Source organism: Phalacrocorax aristotelis, chromosome 2 (genome assembly GCF_949628215.1).
Source record: "Phalacrocorax aristotelis chromosome 2, bGulAri2.1, whole genome shotgun sequence".
In the NCBI taxonomy this organism is placed as follows: domain Eukaryota; kingdom Metazoa; phylum Chordata; class Aves; order Suliformes; family Phalacrocoracidae; genus Phalacrocorax; species Phalacrocorax aristotelis.
Genome location: NC_134277.1, coordinates 5,614,158 through 5,634,711, shown reverse-complemented (window position 1 = coordinate 5,634,711; position 20,554 = coordinate 5,614,158). Strand labels below are relative to the sequence as shown.

At 46.4% G+C, this 20,554-nt stretch overlaps 1 protein-coding gene across 1 annotated transcript in view; it reads right to left on the bottom strand.

Moving 5' to 3' along the window:
* The window catches only part of VILL (villin like), a 36,476-nt gene that overhangs the window by 6,006 nt on the left and 9,916 nt on the right, over nt 1-20,554 (bottom strand). Inside the window, exons 2-16 of the mRNA XM_075082234.1 lie at nt 18,060-18,141; nt 16,457-16,531; nt 14,175-14,371; nt 12,208-12,316; nt 11,772-11,882; nt 10,114-10,313; nt 9,948-10,026; nt 8,447-8,545; nt 6,029-6,182; nt 4,901-5,001; nt 4,084-4,221; nt 3,365-3,523; nt 2,287-2,466; nt 1,390-1,535; nt 529-673 (exon numbers count right to left, since the gene is read on the bottom strand). Of these exons, the coding sequence (XP_074938335.1) occupies nt 529-673; nt 1,390-1,535; nt 2,287-2,466; nt 3,365-3,523; nt 4,084-4,221; nt 4,901-5,001; nt 6,029-6,182; nt 8,447-8,545; nt 9,948-10,026; nt 10,114-10,313; nt 11,772-11,882; nt 12,208-12,316; nt 14,175-14,371; nt 16,457-16,531; nt 18,060-18,128 (1,962 nt within the window). The 5' untranslated portion in view covers nt 18,129-18,141. The remainder of the gene's footprint in view (nt 1-528; nt 674-1,389; nt 1,536-2,286; nt 2,467-3,364; nt 3,524-4,083; nt 4,222-4,900; nt 5,002-6,028; nt 6,183-8,446; nt 8,546-9,947; nt 10,027-10,113; nt 10,314-11,771; nt 11,883-12,207; nt 12,317-14,174; nt 14,372-16,456; nt 16,532-18,059; nt 18,142-20,554) is intronic.

Here is a 20,554-nt window from a genome sequence, read left to right as displayed (position 1 = left end):
CAGCCAAGAAGGATTTTGCTTTTGAGACAGGCCCAAAGCATAAATATTTCAGAAAACAGCTCTCACGTGCTATAAGGTAGCTAAATTAGTTCCTTGCATGGCCAAAAAAATCAAATGGCCTTAGAAAGCAAACCTCTTGGAGACAGTTTCCAATAGTCTAAAACAAGTCTTCACCATTGGTGCTGGGAAATGAGGGGGAGGTTTCTAGGTGCCACCCTCTTGTATGAGCTGGCGAAGGCTGGAGCAGGTCTAGCTCATCTTGCCTTGGAGCAAGGCATGGACCAGGTGTCTCCATTTCCTCCTTTCTGAAACAGGGCTAGAAATACTACCCAACTCATGCGTTTTGTACCTGGGTGAGAAGGACTGGACATAAGCCTGCTTTTCTGACCAAGCATTGCGAAGGATTTGGAGATGGGACAGAAGGCATATTGCCCTCAGTTCCAAGTTGAATGATGGACTCAAACAAATTAGGCCATAACCTGTTTGAAAACATCTCTGGGGAGAAGGAGAGGGGGAGTCAGTGCTGACCTCTTCCCATGTGTCTAGCAGCATGACATCATCTTCGTCCAAGTCTTCCTGGCAGAAGCCGACTACCTCTGTCATGATGAATCGACCTGTCTGGTTTGAGCACTCAAAGAGGCGAGGCTGGTAGTGTGTGATCTGCTCTTGAAACCTTCCTCGTGCATGGCAGGGAAAGAAAAAGCAAGAGAGATTGAAACCTTTCCCTTGTGGTTTACTGTGGGGCCCTGCTGCTACTTGTCATGAACTTGATGGAAGAGGTGGGAGCATGGCAACACTCATCTGAGGGCCTGAGAGTCAGGCAGTGTCAGGTCTCAAGGGGTTCTCAGACCATTTTAACAATTTTAAAGGTAACTTCGTCTTTACCCAGAGAGGGCAAAAACAGAACCCTTCTCTTTTTGTGGAAATAAGACTGCTGTCAGGTGAAAGCTACATTAGATCACTTTGTTGCAAAGGAACACATCACCTGCCCAGAGGGCTGGAGAAATCCAGGTTGTTCAAAAGCAAGTTTAGTTTCATGAATCTTCTGGGGCTGTCCATAAAGCTAATAATGGCTGGATGGAGCATGTGGTTCACATAGCCCTTATGACAAGATATGGAATGGATTTACTGTGGGGAAAGGAGGGTGTAGCATACCCTTGTCTGCAGGGTTTGGATCTGGAGCTCCCGCTTCACAGAAGGCCTGATCAAAAAACTAGGAAAGAGACACCTTGGTGTGGTTTCTGACCAAGCTTTTGGTGATATTCTGACCTGGCGCTCCCTTTGGTGAGGACAAGGTATCAAAGTGCTTACTCACTTTCCAGCAAAGTTTTTGATCCCTTGATTAATGTTGCCTGGCCAAGCCCAGAGGAACAAGCAGGTCACTATTACCTCTTTTCACTGGCGTAAGGTGCTTTGCCTCCCAAGGCTTCCCAGAACTGTGCTGGTTCTTGTCCTTCCAAAATGGTTTGCTTGTCCCGTTTAGAAACGATGTCAGCTACCATTTTTGCCATCTCCCTCTCATCTCCGCTGCATCCCTGTGTTCAGGACATAAGATTGAGATGGAGTTAGGGACAGCCTGGCAAAACTTATCTGTGGGGAGAAGTTGGCTTGGTCCTACCCTCCTCTGGAGAGTTTTAAACCTGCCTGAATGCTTTTGAGGGTCTCATCTGAGCTGGTCACTCAGAATCTATTTCTAGTCCTTGAAGAGACATTCAGTGCAACCAATGGCATCTAGAGCAAAACTCATATAATCGTAGAATGGTTTGGGTTGGAAGGGACCTCTAAAGATCACCTAGTCCAACCTCCCTGCCATGGGAAGGGACATCTTTCACTAGATCAGGTTGCTCAAAGCCCCATCCAACCTGATCTTGGGCACTTGAAATGATGGGGAATCTGCAACTTCTCTGGGCAACCCTCCTGCTTCGGTTTGATCTACCATCTTGTCCTGAAACACATGTCTAAAACAGGAAAAAAGAATATGCTCTAATCCTGGCTAATTTCTTACAGAGGAGAACCTAGGGTGCTTTATTTAGCTGAAAGCTGTATGTACATCTAAAATGAGGCAAGGTGAACCCCAAGATGGGTTACTTCTGTAGAGAGAGGGCTGTGTTACTGCTGATCCTCCACAGACAAAGCTTTCTCCTAGGTACACCTTCCTCCATTGAAATTAACAGGCTACCTGCCCAAGGACACACGCCCACAGCCCAGCGGAGGTAGGAGATTCAAGCCCCACATCAGCAATTTCAGCTTCCTTTGGCTGCCTCCCCTGGGACTCTGCGGTCTCACCTTCCCGCACCACAGGTAGCAGACTTGGCTGGTGGTCAGCAGGAAGACATCATTGGAGTTGAGTGAGGAGGCCCGGGCCAGCACCTCCGTGGCCTTTGTGTTCATCTCATCTGTGCCCCTCACCTGGAAGAGGCGGATCACTGGCTCGGGCGTGCTTTTCTGAGCCCGGCTTGTGCCACCCTGCAAGGAAACAGAGGGAAGGATGGTGCTGGGAGGTGAGGAGGACTTGCAAATCCAGGGTGCAACTGGTTTGAGGAAGAAGGCTTTGGGGCTCACAGACCTTCACGCTGCTGCAATGACAAACCATGGTCCTGCACAGAGCAGGTGAGGAAATCCAAACACCTTCTTGTTCCAGGTCAGAATAAAACCCACACGTCATAACTTCCACATTCCTCCCCAATTACTCCAAGTCTTGACCAGCTCCCATCAAGATGCTTAAGTTCAATATGAACAGATCTTAGTGTCTGCAAAACATTTGTCATGTAAACTGGGCAAGGCAGTTGGACTCGGATTTCCAGCTGTGCTTGGCTCAGCTGAACATCTGCCATAGAAGCTGTATGGTGAGACCAACACTCAGTGCTGAGAGCAATCCTCCTCTTCCCCAGCCATTTGCAATGTCTCCACCACAGATGTTGGCAGCCAAAGCAGCAAGTGAAGTGGGTTAGTAGTTAATGTGGTATAATTCAGGCAGGAACAATTCAAATCAAGTAACTGTTTGTAGGATATTTTGGGGAACCAACTCTGGACTGTGCTATCTGTAACTTACAGCACAATTATTATCTTGTAATTCTGCAAAATATTTTGGGATAGAGTTAGAAAGAACATCACACATTAAGGCTGGAGCTCAGGGATGGGCAGCTGAGCCTGGGTCAGTCCAGGACTGTGTTTACACATATGGTGTTCAAACTACTTGGGAAGCAGTAGAAATGTTCCACCATTTGCATCTGCCAGCCCATGCAGACCTGGCAGGCTCCTTTCCTGAATAGCAGCCCATTTTTCTGGACTATTTCCATTGCAACTGCCAAGCCATCGTTGGTCCTTGCACCATCCATTGCCCACACGCACAAAGCCACGTTACCTCGTAAATGACCAGCTTGCCCTTGAAGATCGCCAGGAAGTGGGCGGGCTCCTTGCCCATTGTCACGCGCACCTGCACAGCCTCGTCCCCATACTTCTTGTCCAGCTCAATGGCATTGAGGGCACAGGCGGTGATTTCATCCACAGAGGCATGGCGACCCTGGGGAAGCGAGAGGTGCCACATGCAATGTGATAAGGTGAAGGGTATAAACCTCTGCACAACATGTAACACCTTGCCAACCCCAAGCCCTGCACAGGATATCACGAGATCGGAGTTATAGCTACAAGATGGTTGAAACTCATTTGTGTTCTGGTTTTGGAGTCTCTAGCATCCCACTTTCAAAGATTTTTTCTGCATTCCAGGAGAGAAAAATACACTTTAAGAAGGAAAGCAGAGATGTTCAAATACTCACATGACTCCAGGAGCTGAGGCTTTAAGGGATGACCTGAAAGACTACAAAGTTTGACCTCAGCACTGTAAGCCCCATAATCCTTCACTATTTCTGTCTGACATTGCTGGCTCTCAGTCTGATGCCAGACTGGGCTCAGAGTATCCATGCTGCCTGCAAAGCGCAGCCTGGGATACTTGCAATGGACAACGGATAAGCAAAGGGCATGTGAGTTCTGCTGGATGCTTGGGATTTTTGCGTGTAATTGCCTCCTTCGGTTTCAGGCTTCCAGCAGACACAGGACAGTCCCTTCTGCTGTGGTTTGACCTACCTGCCACATGTAGAGGACATAGTGAGGCCTGCCTGATCTCAGGTAGGTGTACAGGACCAGGTAGCAATCCCCCCCGTAGAACTGCCCATATGTCTTGGGATTCACAGGCTGCATTTCCAAATCCTCAATCCTCCACACCTAATGAAAGAAACGTCTTGGTGAGCAGCAATGGAGTCAATGTGAAGACAAAGCACAGCCCCTTTGCCAGCACACTGCTGGAGTTCAGGTCTTCAGTTGGAAAGATAACCCTTCTTCTCTCTCCTGGATACCAGCCTATGATGTTCCCCCAGCTTGATTAAGTGCTTGCTGGCAAAGTCAGGTCTCTCCGCTGACTGTCACAATACACATGCTGTTAATAGACTTTCAGCAGTTGGTAGCCCTCAAGGAGGAGCAGCCTCCAGGTCCCTCTCAGCCCCACAGCCCCTCTCTCAACCAGCTCCATCTTCCATAGGAGGCCACAAGAATGGCAGAGGGGCCTCTGCTCTGCATAAGTTTGGTTGATATGACCTAACTGGGAGACAGTGTGAGAATGGGGTTGGCTTTATCAGTCTCATGACCCACACATATGGCAGAAGAGGAGTCATCTTGGTGACTGCTTTGCTCCACTGGTCATGGGTTGGAGGAGAAATACCCCTGAGCTACTGTAACTGCTGCATTAGAGTTTGCAGGCACTTTGCTGTGGCTGCAGCCGTGCTTCCTTGGGGAGAGTAGGTGGGCACACCTCCACAGCTCCATACAGCTGCTGTGTGTAAAAGGTAGAGATGTTTGGAAACACGCTGATTATTGCATCCTCTGTCAGCTCAAGGAGGTCTCTCACCTCTATCTCTCCAGAGGCATCATCCACCATTCTCTGCTCAGCAGCTAGCTCCGGTCTGGCGTGGAGCTGAGTGGTGTCAAACTTCACCTGCTCCACCTTGGCTGCACGCACCAGCAGAATAAAACCAAGAAACTAGTGAATGCACAATAACATACAAACCCTCTGCATCACCCTCACGCACACGCACAATCATTATACACGCAAGAAAAACCTGGCCTGTAGTTGCGAGAAGGCAGTCGTGCCAAAAGTAAGCCGGTGTTGATTTTGGAATACACAAGAGCTCACACACTCCTGTGTTGGTCTGTTACAGGCTGGCAACTGGCCATATAGCACATTCCAGTGATGGTTGACTGGTAAAAATATTGTCTCCTGACTGAAAATTCCTAATTGTTTTCCAAATCTATACATATTTCCCTCCTTTTAAAATGTCACTTTCAGAAATAAAATAGATACATTTCTCCAGCTCATGATAAAGAGAGAATTTATGGACAGCACAGAGACAGAGGTGGAGAGCAAGAGAACTTGTAAGGGAAAGAGACGTGCAGCTCTCAAGCTGTTATTGATAGAGACACTCAGCATGTCTGTCACTATCCCAGCATTCATCAATAAGTTCTCTCTCTTCGGTATTGTTTACTCTTTGGGGTTAATGCATTGTAAAATTCACTTCAGCAGCATGACAAATTGAGGCACTGTTTACGCCCAGTGTAAATACAGAATAATTCCACTGACAACAGGAGGGTCTTGGGTGGATGCCAGTGTGAACAAAAGCAGAATGTTGTTCAATACTTCCTTATCAGGTTCAGCATTAGCCCTTTATAAAGAAAATTAGGAAGTTCTGCAAGTGTGAAATTTTGCATGCAGTTTTTCATAGAAGAGCGATCTTCTGCCAGCATTTACATTTGAAATAAGTGGCAGTTTGGTTTTGGTTCAAAGAAGAAACAGTTTTGAATGTTGTTCAGTTCCTGAATCCTTCGCATCTACTAAAGAAGGTGGAAAAGACAATGCATGAGACGAATATGCACTACATTTTCAAGATACCGAAGGCAGGAGACAGTTAATGTGAACGATGCTCCCTCAGCTGTTGCTCAGCACAGGTAGGAAAGCCAAACCCCGGACAAACATGCCTACCAATTTTGCCAGTAGTGTAGACTTTGCCCAGCCCTTGCGTTTCATCCTTTTCTGTCCATCTCTGGAAGAGCTGTTTAAACATGGCTGACTCTGCTCCATCATTGATCACTTCAACGTTAGTGGATGAAGGATAGCCTTTGGCTTGGATAAAACCCTGTTGGGGTTTAAACTGGACATTAGTGGGGACACACAAAGCTTTTTACAGACGTGAGAAGAGGGATGTGAACCTGAACCAGCCCAAAGAGTCAACATCCCCCACGGAGCACAGTGGCATGACCAAGGGTAGGATTCGCCCCAAGACTTGCATTCAGGCTTATAAATGAGGTACCCAGAAGAAATCACTGTAGCATCCATGTTTATTTCTGTGTTTAGGGGACTGAACCCTACCCCTAGAGGCCGGTCACCTGGATCACATCCTAAACTTAATCTCTACGTGGCACCTTTGTCTTGAAGAAAATCTCACTCAATGTGCCTAATGAAAAGCCTTGTCCTCTATCTCAGACAGCTCCATAGATGGCTTCTGGTGATGGATCTATGAGTGGAGGGGAGGAAGCAGTGATGGGGTGTGCCCATGATCCAAAAGCCAAGTTCAGTTCTTTGCTTTTCTCCAAACTTTGTGTCCCCCTCTAAAACAGGAAGACTGTCCTCCTGGATCCAGCATGATAGAGAGTAGGCATGCCAAGATAGTGAAGGAACGGAGGCAGCTAAATACCCCAGCACAGGATGTGTGTTCTGAAGGGACTAAACTCTCACAAACCTCTGGGTTTTTTTCTTTTTTTTTCCCTAAAACCAAATTATTTCTTTACAGTAGAGCTACTACTGAGTTAAAACACTACTTCAACAGAGGTGCTTAATACAAAATGAGAGGGAAGAAAATTATTTGTGTTCTGCCACAATGCCAAATTCATTGTTCAGTTTTGGGAACTGCTTTTGTATTTATCTCAGCAGGCTGCAGGATAACCTGGAGCCTGTGCTGACAGCCGTGGTTTGGGGAAGGAGCCTGATCGTGGCCTTCTGAGCATTCATCTTCTGCTGTAAATACTGCAGCCACACACTACCCCCAGGGAAAAGCAGAGCAGATGGTCTTCCCATCCCTCCCACCTGCCACACTGAAAGAAAGAGATATCTTTTGTTCTACATGTGTAGCTCAGGGCCAGAATTCGCAGAGCTGATTGCCTACTAAAAAGCATCTGAGTTAAGCTTTTGAAAGGAGCACAGAGGACTGCGAGATAAGTTTTAAGGCAAAGTTTTTCTATGCTTTTCTTCTCTTAGACAATAGGTACAATCAGTATTGAAGCTGGGTATCTCCATGTAAGACCTTATTAAAGGTGGGGCCACTGAAGTTCAGTATCTCCTAGTAGGATCTCATTGAAGATGAGGCTGTTTAGGGTCTTCACATAAGTGAACAGATGAATTAAAAGCTAAGTTCCCTTGTAGCCTTCACTTTAACATGCCAACTTGTAAAAAAAATACCAAATGCCTTACTCAGGCTCCCTTGAGGCTAATTTTTTTCTGAAAGGAAGTGTTGAGGCATGCTTTGCCAGAAAATAACTGCATGGCAGCTCATGTGGAGGAGCGGCATAGGTGCCAGGGCACTACGCTGGTGTGCTCTGGTCTTTCCTCAGGTTGGCTAATCTAAATTAATAGCAGTTAGTAACAGACCTCTTTCTACCCAGTGGAAGAGCCGTGTATGATCTTTAAATTCACATGCAGAACCTGGGTCCAGACCCATTGGTGTTGTGAAAAAAGACTTGTTGCCTGTAACAGACTTACGGTTGAGGCCTGTAGAACCTACATAACAGTCTGGCTTTTCCAGACAGCCCAAGTAATTGAGTTCCCCACTGACTTACCCAAGGAATACTCTTGGTTGGGAACACAAGAGATGCCTTTCAGAGTCAGAGTTTGTGCTGCCTGGGACAGAGGCATTAAGAGATACTGTTTAGTGAGCACACATGAACTTGGTGGCTGTCTACAGTGTGAGCCCTTCACTCACCCCATCATCCACAATATTGGGTCACAGATGTTAAAGAAGGTATAAAAGCCCCTTTAATATCTATTTATGGACCTATTGAGAGTGAATTTGTCTAATCCCATCCCGACCCTGCTGATACCCTGCCTCCACCATCTCTAGAATCAACAAATTCCAGCAGTCCCTGATTTACTGTGTAACAAAGTATTTTCTTTTATACTTTCTCTAATTTCTTCCTAGTTTTAGTGGCAGGTCTTAGTTCTAGTGCAATTTGGTGACTAACAACTCTGTGTTTACGTCATCACGCCTCCCTTAGACGTTTAACTTCTCTCTCTGTTATTACACAGGCCAGCTCCTCAAGACCCACACTTAACTGTAATTAGTGGTCAGATCTAGATTAGCACTTAGTTAACCTCCCACGACATTGTTTGCACTATATTACAACTCACCACAGCTCGAGTGAAGGCTGCTTTTTTCTCTTCCAGGCTGGAGGCTTTTCCTTTCCAGACGTAAATCTTAAAACCACCTTGGTCTAAAATGTAGCAGTCCTGAGGTGAAACAGAAAAAACATGCGTAAAAAGCTCTGTGCAGGCAAAGGCCCTCATTTGTCTCATTTGTAGCCTACGCAGGTTGGATCCTTCTTGAAGATTTAGATTAGATGTAGCTCTAGCCCATTGCATTGCCTTGCCGAGCTCTAACCCTCACGCAACCATTAGCAGAGGCAACAGAAGATGGATTTACTGTGGTTCATAAATGGACCACAACTACCATCACCCCTGCAGTGCCGGGGTTCATGGGTACACTGACTTTGCAAGCACACCTGACCCGGGCAGCTGCCCTTTAACTGTAATGAGTTAAAACATGTATTTTTTCTTAGGCATTGCTCAACACTGGCCATTACCATCTCATGAGAGATGTTCCTAAACCAACAGAAACACCAGCTCCAAAAGGCTCCAGGAGAAGTGTATGCTGGAATACCATCCTCAGCCTGCTGTGCTTCAGCACTGCTGCTGGTGGTGCTCATTTATGTCACATCTGCTACTAAAGGAGCATGAAAAGTCCAGGTTAGACCTCTCCTACATGACTGTTTTGTGCCCCCAATCTGGAGCTAAACGTGTAGCAGCGTTGTGAATGCAGCAGGATCCCTAACCCAAAGGGGATGAGACGGCAGCCAGGCAGCCTGTCTCCACTGCAGAGAGCTGGTGCTCCAAACTGACAACCCACTGTGTGACCAAAGGCTTCTCATTTCTCAAATTGAACTTTGACAAGAAAAGCAAAAGCTTCATATGCCTGTAAAAGGAGACTGAGACTTAACAAGGCTGACACCAGGGTGACTAAGGGAGCTGGAGCCGTGAAACACAACACTGTTTTGGAATAGGCTGGTTTGCACTGCACAGAATTAAGGATGAGCAATTCTCTGCCAAATTTTAGCCAGAAGGATATTAGGAAAGCCTCTGTTTTCTGAAAGCCTTTGGACAGAGGGCCCCTAAGGAATCTCCTACCAGGGTGGGTCACTGAGACCAGCCCCTTGCTACAGCAGGAAAACATATCTACATGCTTTTGTGAGCAGGCTATTTATTTTCTCTGAATTCTGCAGATGGAGGGCTATCCCCTAAAATCAGCTATTAAGAAGCCTTATTTCCATCTGGAATTTATTCCTGGCCTGCGGTTCTCCTTGACTCTGATTGCCAAGCTAATATCATCCTTGGCTGAGAGGGTCAATTTGCCATCTCTCATTAAAGCAGCTTCAACACACCACCTGCCTCTGGCCGCTGAGGTTGAGGTAGAGCTAAGCCGTCCTGTTTTCAGAGGATACCTGATACACCTGAATGATGGAAGGGCTGATAATTTTCAGGAAACGGGGTGTCCCATTGAAACAGGTGCTCAGCTGGAAATAAAGCAAGTCACATCATCCTTTTCTTGCTGTAAGGACTGATGGCTTTCTCTCACCTCGTGCTGGAGCAGATCCTGTGTCAGGGGCCGGGTGGCTACCTCCTGTACCACCAGGTCGCTGTCCTTCTCATAGACACTGAAAGACAGAGTCACCGAGGAGAGTCAGGCTTCACAGCACTCACCATGTGAAAGGACAAGGTTTGGAGCCCATCCCTGGACTTACTGGTAGAGCCGGACATTTGCTTTCTGCAGCTCATCTGCTTTCACATCTGGGATGGCGTCTTGGAGCTCCCCGTGCCTCTCACCCAGCACCATCTTCATGATCTGCATGAGGTCTGGGGAGTCTTTCTCATTGTCAATGATGCCGATTTGAGCACGGCCCCCTCTTTCACTGTCCCTGATGCTGCGAGCCAGCGCGAGACCCTGCACAAGGATCAGCAGCAGGTAAGTCCTGATGCAGACAATAAATTCAGCAAGCTTCAGACCTAGAGCAATGACTGAGTACCTATAGTCCAAGCCAGATTACCACAGCTCTCTGAAGCTTCTAGTGTCCTCTGTATTTAGCTATTAAAAAAGGGGATGTGTCTATAATGTCTGCTTATTAACTAAATCTCAGGAAAATATTGCTTATTATGGTCATTACTGGTGCTTGCTCCCGCGGGGCACAGGCGCACGGTAGCCACAGCAGCTGTTGCCTATGTGTGACTGTACATAAGCAGGTCCAATGATCTTGTGAGATGGTCTGGGAGAGAGACACACGCATGTTGAGGACAAAGAGGCTGGATGCTGCAGAGCTGCAGGACCCTGGGTGCCCTGTGGTGACATTTGACATTTAAATCTGTCAAGTATTCAAAAAATGTGGATGTTTTCTTTGAAAAAAAACCAGCATGAAATGCCAAGCAACTCATTAGGCTGAAATTTCCATTTTTAGCCTTTAATTCTTTTTTTTTCCATAACTCTTACTACAATAGCTTTGAAAGGGGCCCCCTCTTTATTAGACCTAGGAAGTGACCCTCTTAATTGCCAGGCCTGAGATGAACCACAGCCTCTTCCTCACAGCAGCTGTCCCTCTACCTGCTCCCCCTCCTCTGTGTCCTGAGGGTTTCTTTGTCTCTCCGCCACTCTCTGTTGGATCCTCTCAACTAGCTACTGTGCCCTGGAAAATCACTTTCCCTGTGAAGCTTCCCCTTCTCCTAGCTCATCAGGTGACACCATGTGAAGAGAAGACCCACCTGCTTTTTAATGGGTGTAATGACTGGCTACAAGCTTGGCCATCAACTTTGCTGATGACCCATTGATATATCTTGCTTTATGACATCTCTGTATCTTTGTTCCTCTGTCAGTAAAATAAGGATAATGACCCCTCTGCAAAGTGCCTTAAGAGCTATGGATCTGACCTATCAACACCTGGGTTATGCATTCCTACTTGTCTCATACCGACCAAGCTGGAATTCCCTGTGATGCTGTAAAATAAATTGAAATTTATCTACCCCTGGGGTTGTTACCACAGCTAAGCCTCCTGGTGTTGCTGACTTTTTAGTTCTACTCCATGCAAACTACAGAGCACAGAGGGATGGATGGGGATGGAGCTCCCCAGAAGGAGCTGGGTGCCTTTCTGGAGCCAGAGCTAGTGATGTGCCCACGGCTGCCTGTGAAACTCAAGCTGAGGCCAGGTCTGAACCGGGGCAAGGCACTCTCCTGGGCCTCTGATAGCAGCAGATGGGCAAGTAGAAAATTCACCATTATTTTCTCTGTTCATCTCTCTGCTGCTGGTTTTACTGAGATTTCCATTGTGCAAACATTGAGTGCCGTTTCCCTACTTTTTTCTCCAGCCATCAAAAACGATCGCTAGTAAACAAAGTGGCTTTTGCCTGTACTCACCCTGGATTTCTCAGCAATGCTGCAGTGGGGTCCATTCCACTGAATCAGCACTTTCCCGAGGTCCAGCAAGAAGACGTCACCCTTATTGAAACTGTCCCAGGAAAGCGCTACCTGTCATGATGAAATGAAAGTGTTCAGCAAGCTGGGGAGGACAACAAGAGCCGCAGGAGACAAGTCTCAACTGTGGCAAACTTGCCCTTGGGGAGGTAACTACTGGTCTGCGGGGACATGCTCATTTTTCTAGCGCTCAGCTATTCACTGAGCCCAATGGCTTCTCCCACGATAATACCAAACCCCTGAGTGAGGTCTTGAAAACTATCCTGTAGGAGGGGTCCTTGTGCAGAGATGAGCTATCTAGCAGGCAAATCTGATTGAAAATGGGTGTTGGAGGAGAGGCAAGGAGAAATGATCCATAAGGAGAGGGGGGTCGTCTTACCTCTGTGGCTGACACATGCTTCTTCCCCTTGACATGAAGAAGACGCTTGATGTTGTACATATTGGTCTCCACATGCTTAAATCCTGAAGCTACTCCTCCCTTCTTGTAGCTGTTGTGTTGCAGGGAATAAAGAGTTAGAGCTGGTTAGAAAATACCTTCCCCTCTATCCTCTGAGAACATCTCAAGCTTTTGGTGACAACTGAAAAATCTAGAGCCAATATAATCTCAAAGTCCTGAAAGTGGAATGTCAAATGCTGTGTTGCCTCACTCTACTGTTCATGGTCCCTGGTCAGACCACGGCTCCTCACGGCGTTCATCTGCCTGTTATGGGTGTTGTGTTGCTGTTGGGCATCTTGGGAGAAGGCGTGTAGATGAACAGGCAGGTCAGGGATGGCAACCCATAACCAAACTGAAAATCCCATTAATGCTGGCAGTGGCATCTCAGAATTGAAATATTCAATAAACATTTAATTAAAAAAATGAAACAGATTTTGCAGAAAACATAATTTTTGCTAAAATCTGGTTTTCTTCAAAATAGTTATTCTATGAAAAGTAGCTTAGACAGGAAACTGTTGCCATAAGCAGAAGAAAATACTTTCATAAACAGGTACAGGACACTTTCTCTCAGATTGAATCTACCAATTTTGTTCTTTCACGCTTTGCAATAGCTGCTGTTAGCATTGTACTGCCTCACTGCACAATGCCATCCCCTCCTTTTTGTGCAGCTTTGCAAGGAAGACACAATCACATCATGAGAAGACACAGTCCCCCAAGGAAGTCCGAGAGCCTTTTTAAAGGTTTTTGGGCAAGTCCACATATTTTAGACCATTTTAGAAAACGGATCCGATATTCGTACTACAGTAATAATTGGCAAAATGTAATCGCCATTTATGGGAAAAAGAGACAACTGCTGAGTCTTATGGTTGTTTCCATGTGGGTAATATATGTATTTTATCATAGCTTGGAAGAGACTGGCAAATGTAGTCAGGCATGTGAGTGATTCACAGTACTTTAGACTTGTTTGGCCCAAATTAACATACCCACAGGAGGATGCTCTGGTGATTAGTCCACCTGTCATGGTGTGGAAAGAACCTGCTTTAATTTCTCATTCTGCCTCAGACTTCCTGATTGACCTTAGGGATGTGGTTTAGACCAAGATGAAGTCTAACTCATACTGATTTCAGTGGCAGATAGGTTTCCAAACAGACTTCTAAACCTACATGGTTTTGAAGGTCTGAATTTTAGTCCTTCATTGTCCATTACTCATCTTTAAGATGAGGGTAAAAGCATTTTTCTGTCTCACAAAAACCCTAATGAAATTCATGAGAGGTTGTAGAGATGCACAGTACAGAGGTATCAAAAGCCAGACTGGGATACAGGGTATTCACCAAGGATGGGTTGTCATCTGCGTTTTCTTCAGCTGTTTAAAAGCACGGCACTTAGGCTGTTTATTACCAATAAAGGTCCTCCTGGAGGACGACTATTGCAGTCGCCTTCCAAAGACCCCAAAGTGAGCAAAGACCGCAGCACTGAATTCAACAGTATCTTGTACATTGTAGAAGTTCAGAGTCAAACATTCCTTCCATTACAGGAATATTACTCCCAGTATGAGCCAAATCAGCACTTCTCTTCAGGGTAAATATTAGTCTGGAGTGCCCTGAATGGGAACATTAATCAAAAGTGTGTGGAGGAGGGGAAGAAAGACCCTAGGGTGAAAAAAAGAGGTTAAGATGCAATTGTTGTAAATACCTGGGAAAATGACCAGTAGAACAGAATCACATGATTCCAGACTCAATGCTTATAGTTCTTCTAAAATGGGAAATTTTTCTTCTGAATTTTGACCAACTTTAGTGCTGATCCATATTTTTTCAGATTTTTGAAATGTTGATGGCTCGGAGATGTAGAGAAGCAGAGGAAACCCCAGGGACCATGACCCACCTTGTTGCAGGGTATTTTACGCTACTCACATAATGCCATTGCGGAAATAGCTTTGGAAGGTTTCAGACTCATGTCCTTGTACTTCCCGGTGCTGCACAGGGTTCCCACCGAGGGCACTGTCCAGCTGGGTGACATACAGGGCCGCGGCACCTTGCTCATCCTGAGATGAATCCTTGCCAATCCAGTAATGCAAATCCACAGTGGAGCCGCGAGAGGTTTGTTTGGTCTGGAAGAGGCGGGAAAGAAGAGTCAGGATGAGGGGACAGCCCATATGTGTGTTTCAAATAATAGCACTGGCCAGGGAGACCTGGCAAAACAAAGTGACCATGGAGCCCTTTCCCAATGCCTTTCACAGTTCTGCTGTTCTCCTGGGCAAGGGGAGACAGGACGAAGCCTTAGGATGCTCCCTGGGAGCTCAGCCTGGAGCCAGGGACCTTATTCAGGGGAGCATTTATGTATTTTATGTACATATTGAATTGAAGGATGTTTGATATTCTTTTATAACTCTTGTTATCAAGGAAAACTGAGCACCTGTGTAATTACAAAAATTAATGTGTTCAACCTGTCCTACTTTTGTAGAGTTTGACATTAAAACTTAAAGGAAAGTCTTCTCATAGATCACCTTTTAAAATGTAATGCATAGTGCTGTTTATTTGCCTGGAGATACTATCCTTTCTTTCTCATATCACACTACATAGTAACACAAACTGCCTCTGAATTCCTGCTGGCTTGCAAAACAGACATGACACCAAATGAAGCTGAGCCTCTGTGTGCATGCTGTGATTCATCTTATTACAGATAAACCCAATAGCCTACAAAGAGGAGGCAGGTGATCTGAGAACGGTCTGCTTATTGCTATGTGAGTCCTGCCAGTTATTTTTCAGCACCTACAGTGGTAAGCCCTATCATGGACACCTGGGAAAGGTAATAAACGCTCATTTTATAAACTAGATTTGACACTAAATTCTGTTTATTTGCTTTGTGCAGTGATACCACAGCGAAACACAGTAGAAGAACTTGAATAAAATACAGCTTAATCCCTCTAGGCGCAGATAATTAATTTGTGGCAAAATCACTCAATTTGATGCATTGCTATTGAAGATGATCGAAGTCCCATTGTCCTGCAGACAGTCTTTGTCTGGAGAGCCTCCAGTGAAGATGCAGAATGCAAAGGTGAATATTTTTAGCCTCCCGTCTGCAGAGGCAAAGGTGAGTAGTGGGCTGATTAATGGCTTTTCTACCTGGGGAAGCTGTTGCAACATAAGCTGAGCCTGTGAGCATCAAAATTTATACTGATATCTACAGTCAGCTCCTTGCAAGGACACTCATATTCTGCTCTAAGCATGTCTTTGAGCGGCTACCAAATCAATTCAGCACTCAAAAGGTAGCATGAAGGCATGTGCATGGAGCATTAGAGCAGGAGACTCATTCTGTGTTGCTATCCCAGCCTGCTTTGCCAGCTTAACATATAGTGGATGTGTATTTGTTTATTGTGGGATAGTGGAGGCTTTGCTGTCTCTTGACTGATGGAGTTGTCTGCAGGAGGGACACTCAGACCGAGGAAGTAGGAAATATTTCTGCTTTCCACTGCACAGATGGTTTTTGATACAACAGGGCCTGGATTGCTCTATGCAGATGAAGAGATTTGGAAGGAATTCTAGGAGCTGAGTGCAACACATCATCCTTCCACAGAGCTTTGGGAACACAAGGCCATTTGCACAGCCCATAGAGTAGAGCTGGTTCTCAGAAGTTCCTCATGCTTATGGCTAGCCTGGGTTCAGCTGGTTGCAAGTAGGTCTGGACCAAATTTGGGTGGGACAGATGAAGTGTCCTAATGGGGACATGAGAAGGGCTGCAGAGCCTCTCTGCTGCTTGCATGACACAGAGTAGGTGGCACACCTCCATAACACATACCATCTGCTGAATGTGAGACCTTCCAGCTGGCCACTTCTTGCAGCCCCAAAAAACTTGTGTAAGTCATGCAGATGTGGGCCTTCATTTAGTTTTCCAGGAATGTACTGGCCATTTTGCCATGTCTGGACATCACTCAGTTCTTTAGCAGATAAATAATTTTAATGAATTACTAAGTTAATGGTTCCTCTGGACTTCTGATTTACTAAACATACAGTGTTTTTGCAACAGCCACGTTAATTTCAGGTGACGGATTAGATGGTGAATGCACAGGCACAACCATTTTTACCCACAGTGCTGCTCTCACCAGCAAGGATACCCAGCATCCAAATCAGAGCTAAACAAAAAGGGTTAAACCAGTTGCCCACCAAAGAGACCAATGGTTGTTAGCCTTACTTACATGCAGAATTATGTAACAGTCCCCTTCAAAAAAAGTCCCATAAGCCTTTTCAGGTACAGGAACCATCTTCATATTCTGTAAGAAAATGAGTGTTTGGGTCATCGCTAACACTTCAGAGCCAGAAGTTTGTGGATGTGAAACAGAGCAGCTGGGGGTGCACGACACCTGAGGTGATAACTGGGGTTTGGAGAAGGAAGAACCGGGGCTGTGCTCATAGGCTGGGAAAAGCCATTTCTGGAGGAAATCCCAAAAGTACTAAGGGATGAAAAGGGGCAAATGGTAATGCTGCTTAGCCAGACTGACAAGTATTTTTCACTCTTCTTGCCCCTCTGCAGTCCTGTAGGTCTAGAGCAAGAAGACTTAGAGGTTAGGCTGAAGCGCTCCAGAGCTTGTACTTGCAGGGAATTTCCCAGGGGAGTGAGCACATCTCATCCTAGGCTTAGTTTTGGGGCATGATTTTTACTCAGTACCCATAAGTTCAAGGTTAACTTTCAGAGCTTTGTTAGGATGACCACTTTGCCAGGGATTCATAGCAACTAGCAGCGCTGAGAAAAGACAGACTTGAGGACACTGATGTGTCCCTCATACCTCGAGACCCTAATTCCACAATTCATCTGGTACAAGTACAGTTTACCAGCCATGCCTGCCCCGCGCAGGCGCAGGTGCCCGCATGTGCCACCCACCAGTACAGACACAGCTCCCGGGCTTGAACTCGCTCTGTGGTTCCCTGGAATTAGAGACACACATTCTTCTGGTGGCCTGACTTGTCTCCCACCATACCAGCCTGACCCTTGTGAACCCACACGTCTCTAATTACAGATCCTCTGGAAAGAAGCTTAGTACAGTGCTTTGGAGAGAAATGGGAAGGCAAAGACCCTGTGATATTTGGAACATAGCTGGGACCTGTAGAGGGCCACCACCACTTGGAGACGTGTTGGAGCCCCTTCACACTTCTCCCCTGAGTGGAGTCTGGACCTCGTTCTAAGTCCCCTCTCATTGCAGGGAAATGTTCTTGGTGAATTGGGGCAGAAAGAGGCAGAATTGAGCACAGCCTGGCTCCAAACCAAGAGCAAAGACCACTGCAAGCAGAAGGTGACCTCGCAAGCTGCAGTATCTCTCCCTGAAGTGACCCATCAGTCAGAGTGGGAAAGATAAGGATGAAATGCAAATAGGCTCCATGGGATATCTTTGCTGCAAAAATGGGTGCCTCCCCCATGGCAGCTACTTGCATAGGCTAAGGTTACCTATGCACAACCCCTCTTCTTGGTGAAACAGGTAATTAATTTCTGGTGTCCTAATGCAGCCTTGCATTGTTTCCTGAAGGGGGTGAGAAAGCCTCCAGTGCTGGAGGAACAGCTTCAGTCCCACCTTACTTCCTTAGTCAATATTATCCCTGTTTCACAGAGGTTAATGGATTTCCTACAGAAAAAGCAGGAAACAAAAGCAATAACATGTTGAAAGTTGCGTAGGGAGAAGTTGAGCCTCCTGTTTCCCACTGTATCTTATCTGTAGCACCCAGTTTACTTCAAGCATATCTCTTTCTTGTAACATATACACACACACACACGCAGAGGACATATGCCATCTCTGCCTCTTCTCATACCTCTACGCCCCATATCTGCAGTCCCAGCTTTCTCTCGATAGTTGGGAGATTTGTGTCACCGTCTGTCATCCTGCTGTCTGAGCTAGAAGGAGAAGAAAGAAATAAAAACCAAATAACTATATAATTGTATACAACAGCGTGCTAGTCTACTGGGTTTCTCTTACCGTCAGTAGAGGTTTAATACCAGTAATCCACACCTTGAAGTGCCTCTATCTCTCTGCAAACTCTGAAGAGAGCACAGCTGTAGTGGAGGTGGAAAGGATTTGCTGGGATGTTGGACCTGACATCCGTACTGCTTTGTTCCCACCACAGCACAAGGGGTGGCAGAGAGAATGGCGGGCCTCCAGGAGACCCATGCACTCCTGGAGCAGCCACCGGAGGTCAGGTACCCTGGGGCACTAGGAGTGTAAAGAATGAAGTCCTTCCACTTCAGGAGGAGATTCAGGTCTAAATTAAGGCACCTGAAAGGTATCTCAGAGCAGGGCACCAGGCTCTCATCTCTGTAAAGGTCAATGGAGACTTAGCCAGCTCACTTAGCACAGCATATGGAGTGATCCAACCGATGACCCAGATGTCTACACATAGCTAAGCAGCTCTCTAGCTTCTGCTGCCTGTACGGGGAAGAGGTAGGTTTCAGTTGCCCACACAAAGGTGTCTGGGGACATTTGTGATATTTTTGGTATCTCCAGCTGCCTCTCTGATGGGTGAAGGTCTCTCATCCATCCTTTATCATGTCTACCAGCTGTGAAAATCAAAAAGGACTATACTTAGCTATGCTCCCAGTTCCTACTGCTTGGATAGCTGAGGTTTTGCTCAAGAAGCAACTTCTGAATGCAGCTTGTTTACAGGGCAACCTCCTGAAGCAAACCAAACCCAAAAACAATGAATATGAAAACACTGGGTTACATCCTAGCAGAGCTGGCTGGCCTGTGGGGCCCAGCAGGTGTCTTCTGAGCAGCTGAGCTCCGGTGGAGCAACCACAGGTCAGATTGTGTTTGTGTAGGGGCAAGACCCGTATCAGCCATTCCCATATGAGTCAATCCTGCTCACAAAGCAAAACCCAGATTCGAGAGAAAACACGGCTCACTGATTTCTGTGTTTTGCATTCATTTGTTTCGCCAGTGCGCTCCCCTGATTTGCATTTGCTCATGACAGACTGAACGATTGTACTGTTAAAAACAACAGCAACTTGATTGACTGCATTTTCTTCTCTGTCTCTGGATGAAAAGGCAGCACTGATTGTAGGCCACGGCCTCTCCTGCGCTCTTCTGCTCAGCTGTAGGAAACCGCCTACGAGAAGGAACAGTGCCATGGCTGCCTCAGCTCAGCACAACAACTGAGCCATGATAAGATGAAAAATAAAAGAAGCTATTGCACAAAGCCATAGAAGAAGCTTCTTTTGAAGGCGGAAAAGAACAAAGACAGATGATTCTCTGCCAAAAGGCATGTTTATTGCTCGTGTTATGAAAGCATGGAGAGACGTGCTGCGCTTGGCACCATGAAGTCATAAGAAGTGATGGTCCTTCTCCTAAAGAGTTTGCACACTAAGAGCACAAAAATTGCTGTTTTAGGCAGGAACATTGCTCCATCCAGACTTCCCACAGCCCAGAGCTGCCAGACGCTGGCTCCTTGCACAGGCAGTATGCAGGTACCTCCGGGAGTGTTTTGAGCACAGCCCCAACACCTCTCTGCTAACTGAGCAGGCACCCACAGTCTGGCAGCACTCAGTAGTAGGAGTCAGACATGCTCACTCCTTCCTGAACACAGATATACCAGAAGCACTGTGGAAGACTGAGTCCATGTACCTCACGTACCTACCAAGAGCACATTCAGCAATCCTCACCTCCCTCTCAGGTCCTCCAGATAGCATCCAGGCAGGAAGACAAACAGCAAGGATTAAAAAAGGCACTTTTCATCTCAATTCCTAGAAAGGTAATTGAGATCCACGCAGATTAAAAACCAGATCCAGGAAGATATCTCAGTGTCTACAGAGGAGCTAGACACTTTTCTGAATGCAGTCCTTACTCACCAACTGTGAAGTCCAGGGCTATCAGGAACTGAAGCCAAAACCACAATCCCAGTTCAGAACTTTAACCAAAAGACCTTTCCTTTCTTTTAATATGGCATTCGAAAGGTCCCTATCAAAGAAAAACCCAAGTGAAACCTCCTCCCCTCAGGTATCTTTTAAATTTATTCAGGGTTTTTCCTTCTAGCATCAAAACAGGAACAACCTGAAAACAAAGCCAGTAAAGACATTTATATGTAAGGGAGGATTCAGGGAGGGTGACGTTTTTCAGCAAAACTGACACTGCTCCCTGTGGAAGGCAGCAGGCGTCTTGCTCGCCCGCTAACACTGCAGGAAACCGGCAGCTGGCCAGCTGTGAGACACAGCTGGCTCCCTGCTTCTCCCAGCATCCCAACCTCGCCCGTCAGAAAAGTTAACCCAAGTGATGCTGAGATTCCTCCGAGCGCAGACAGCCGTGTTGGACTAAACC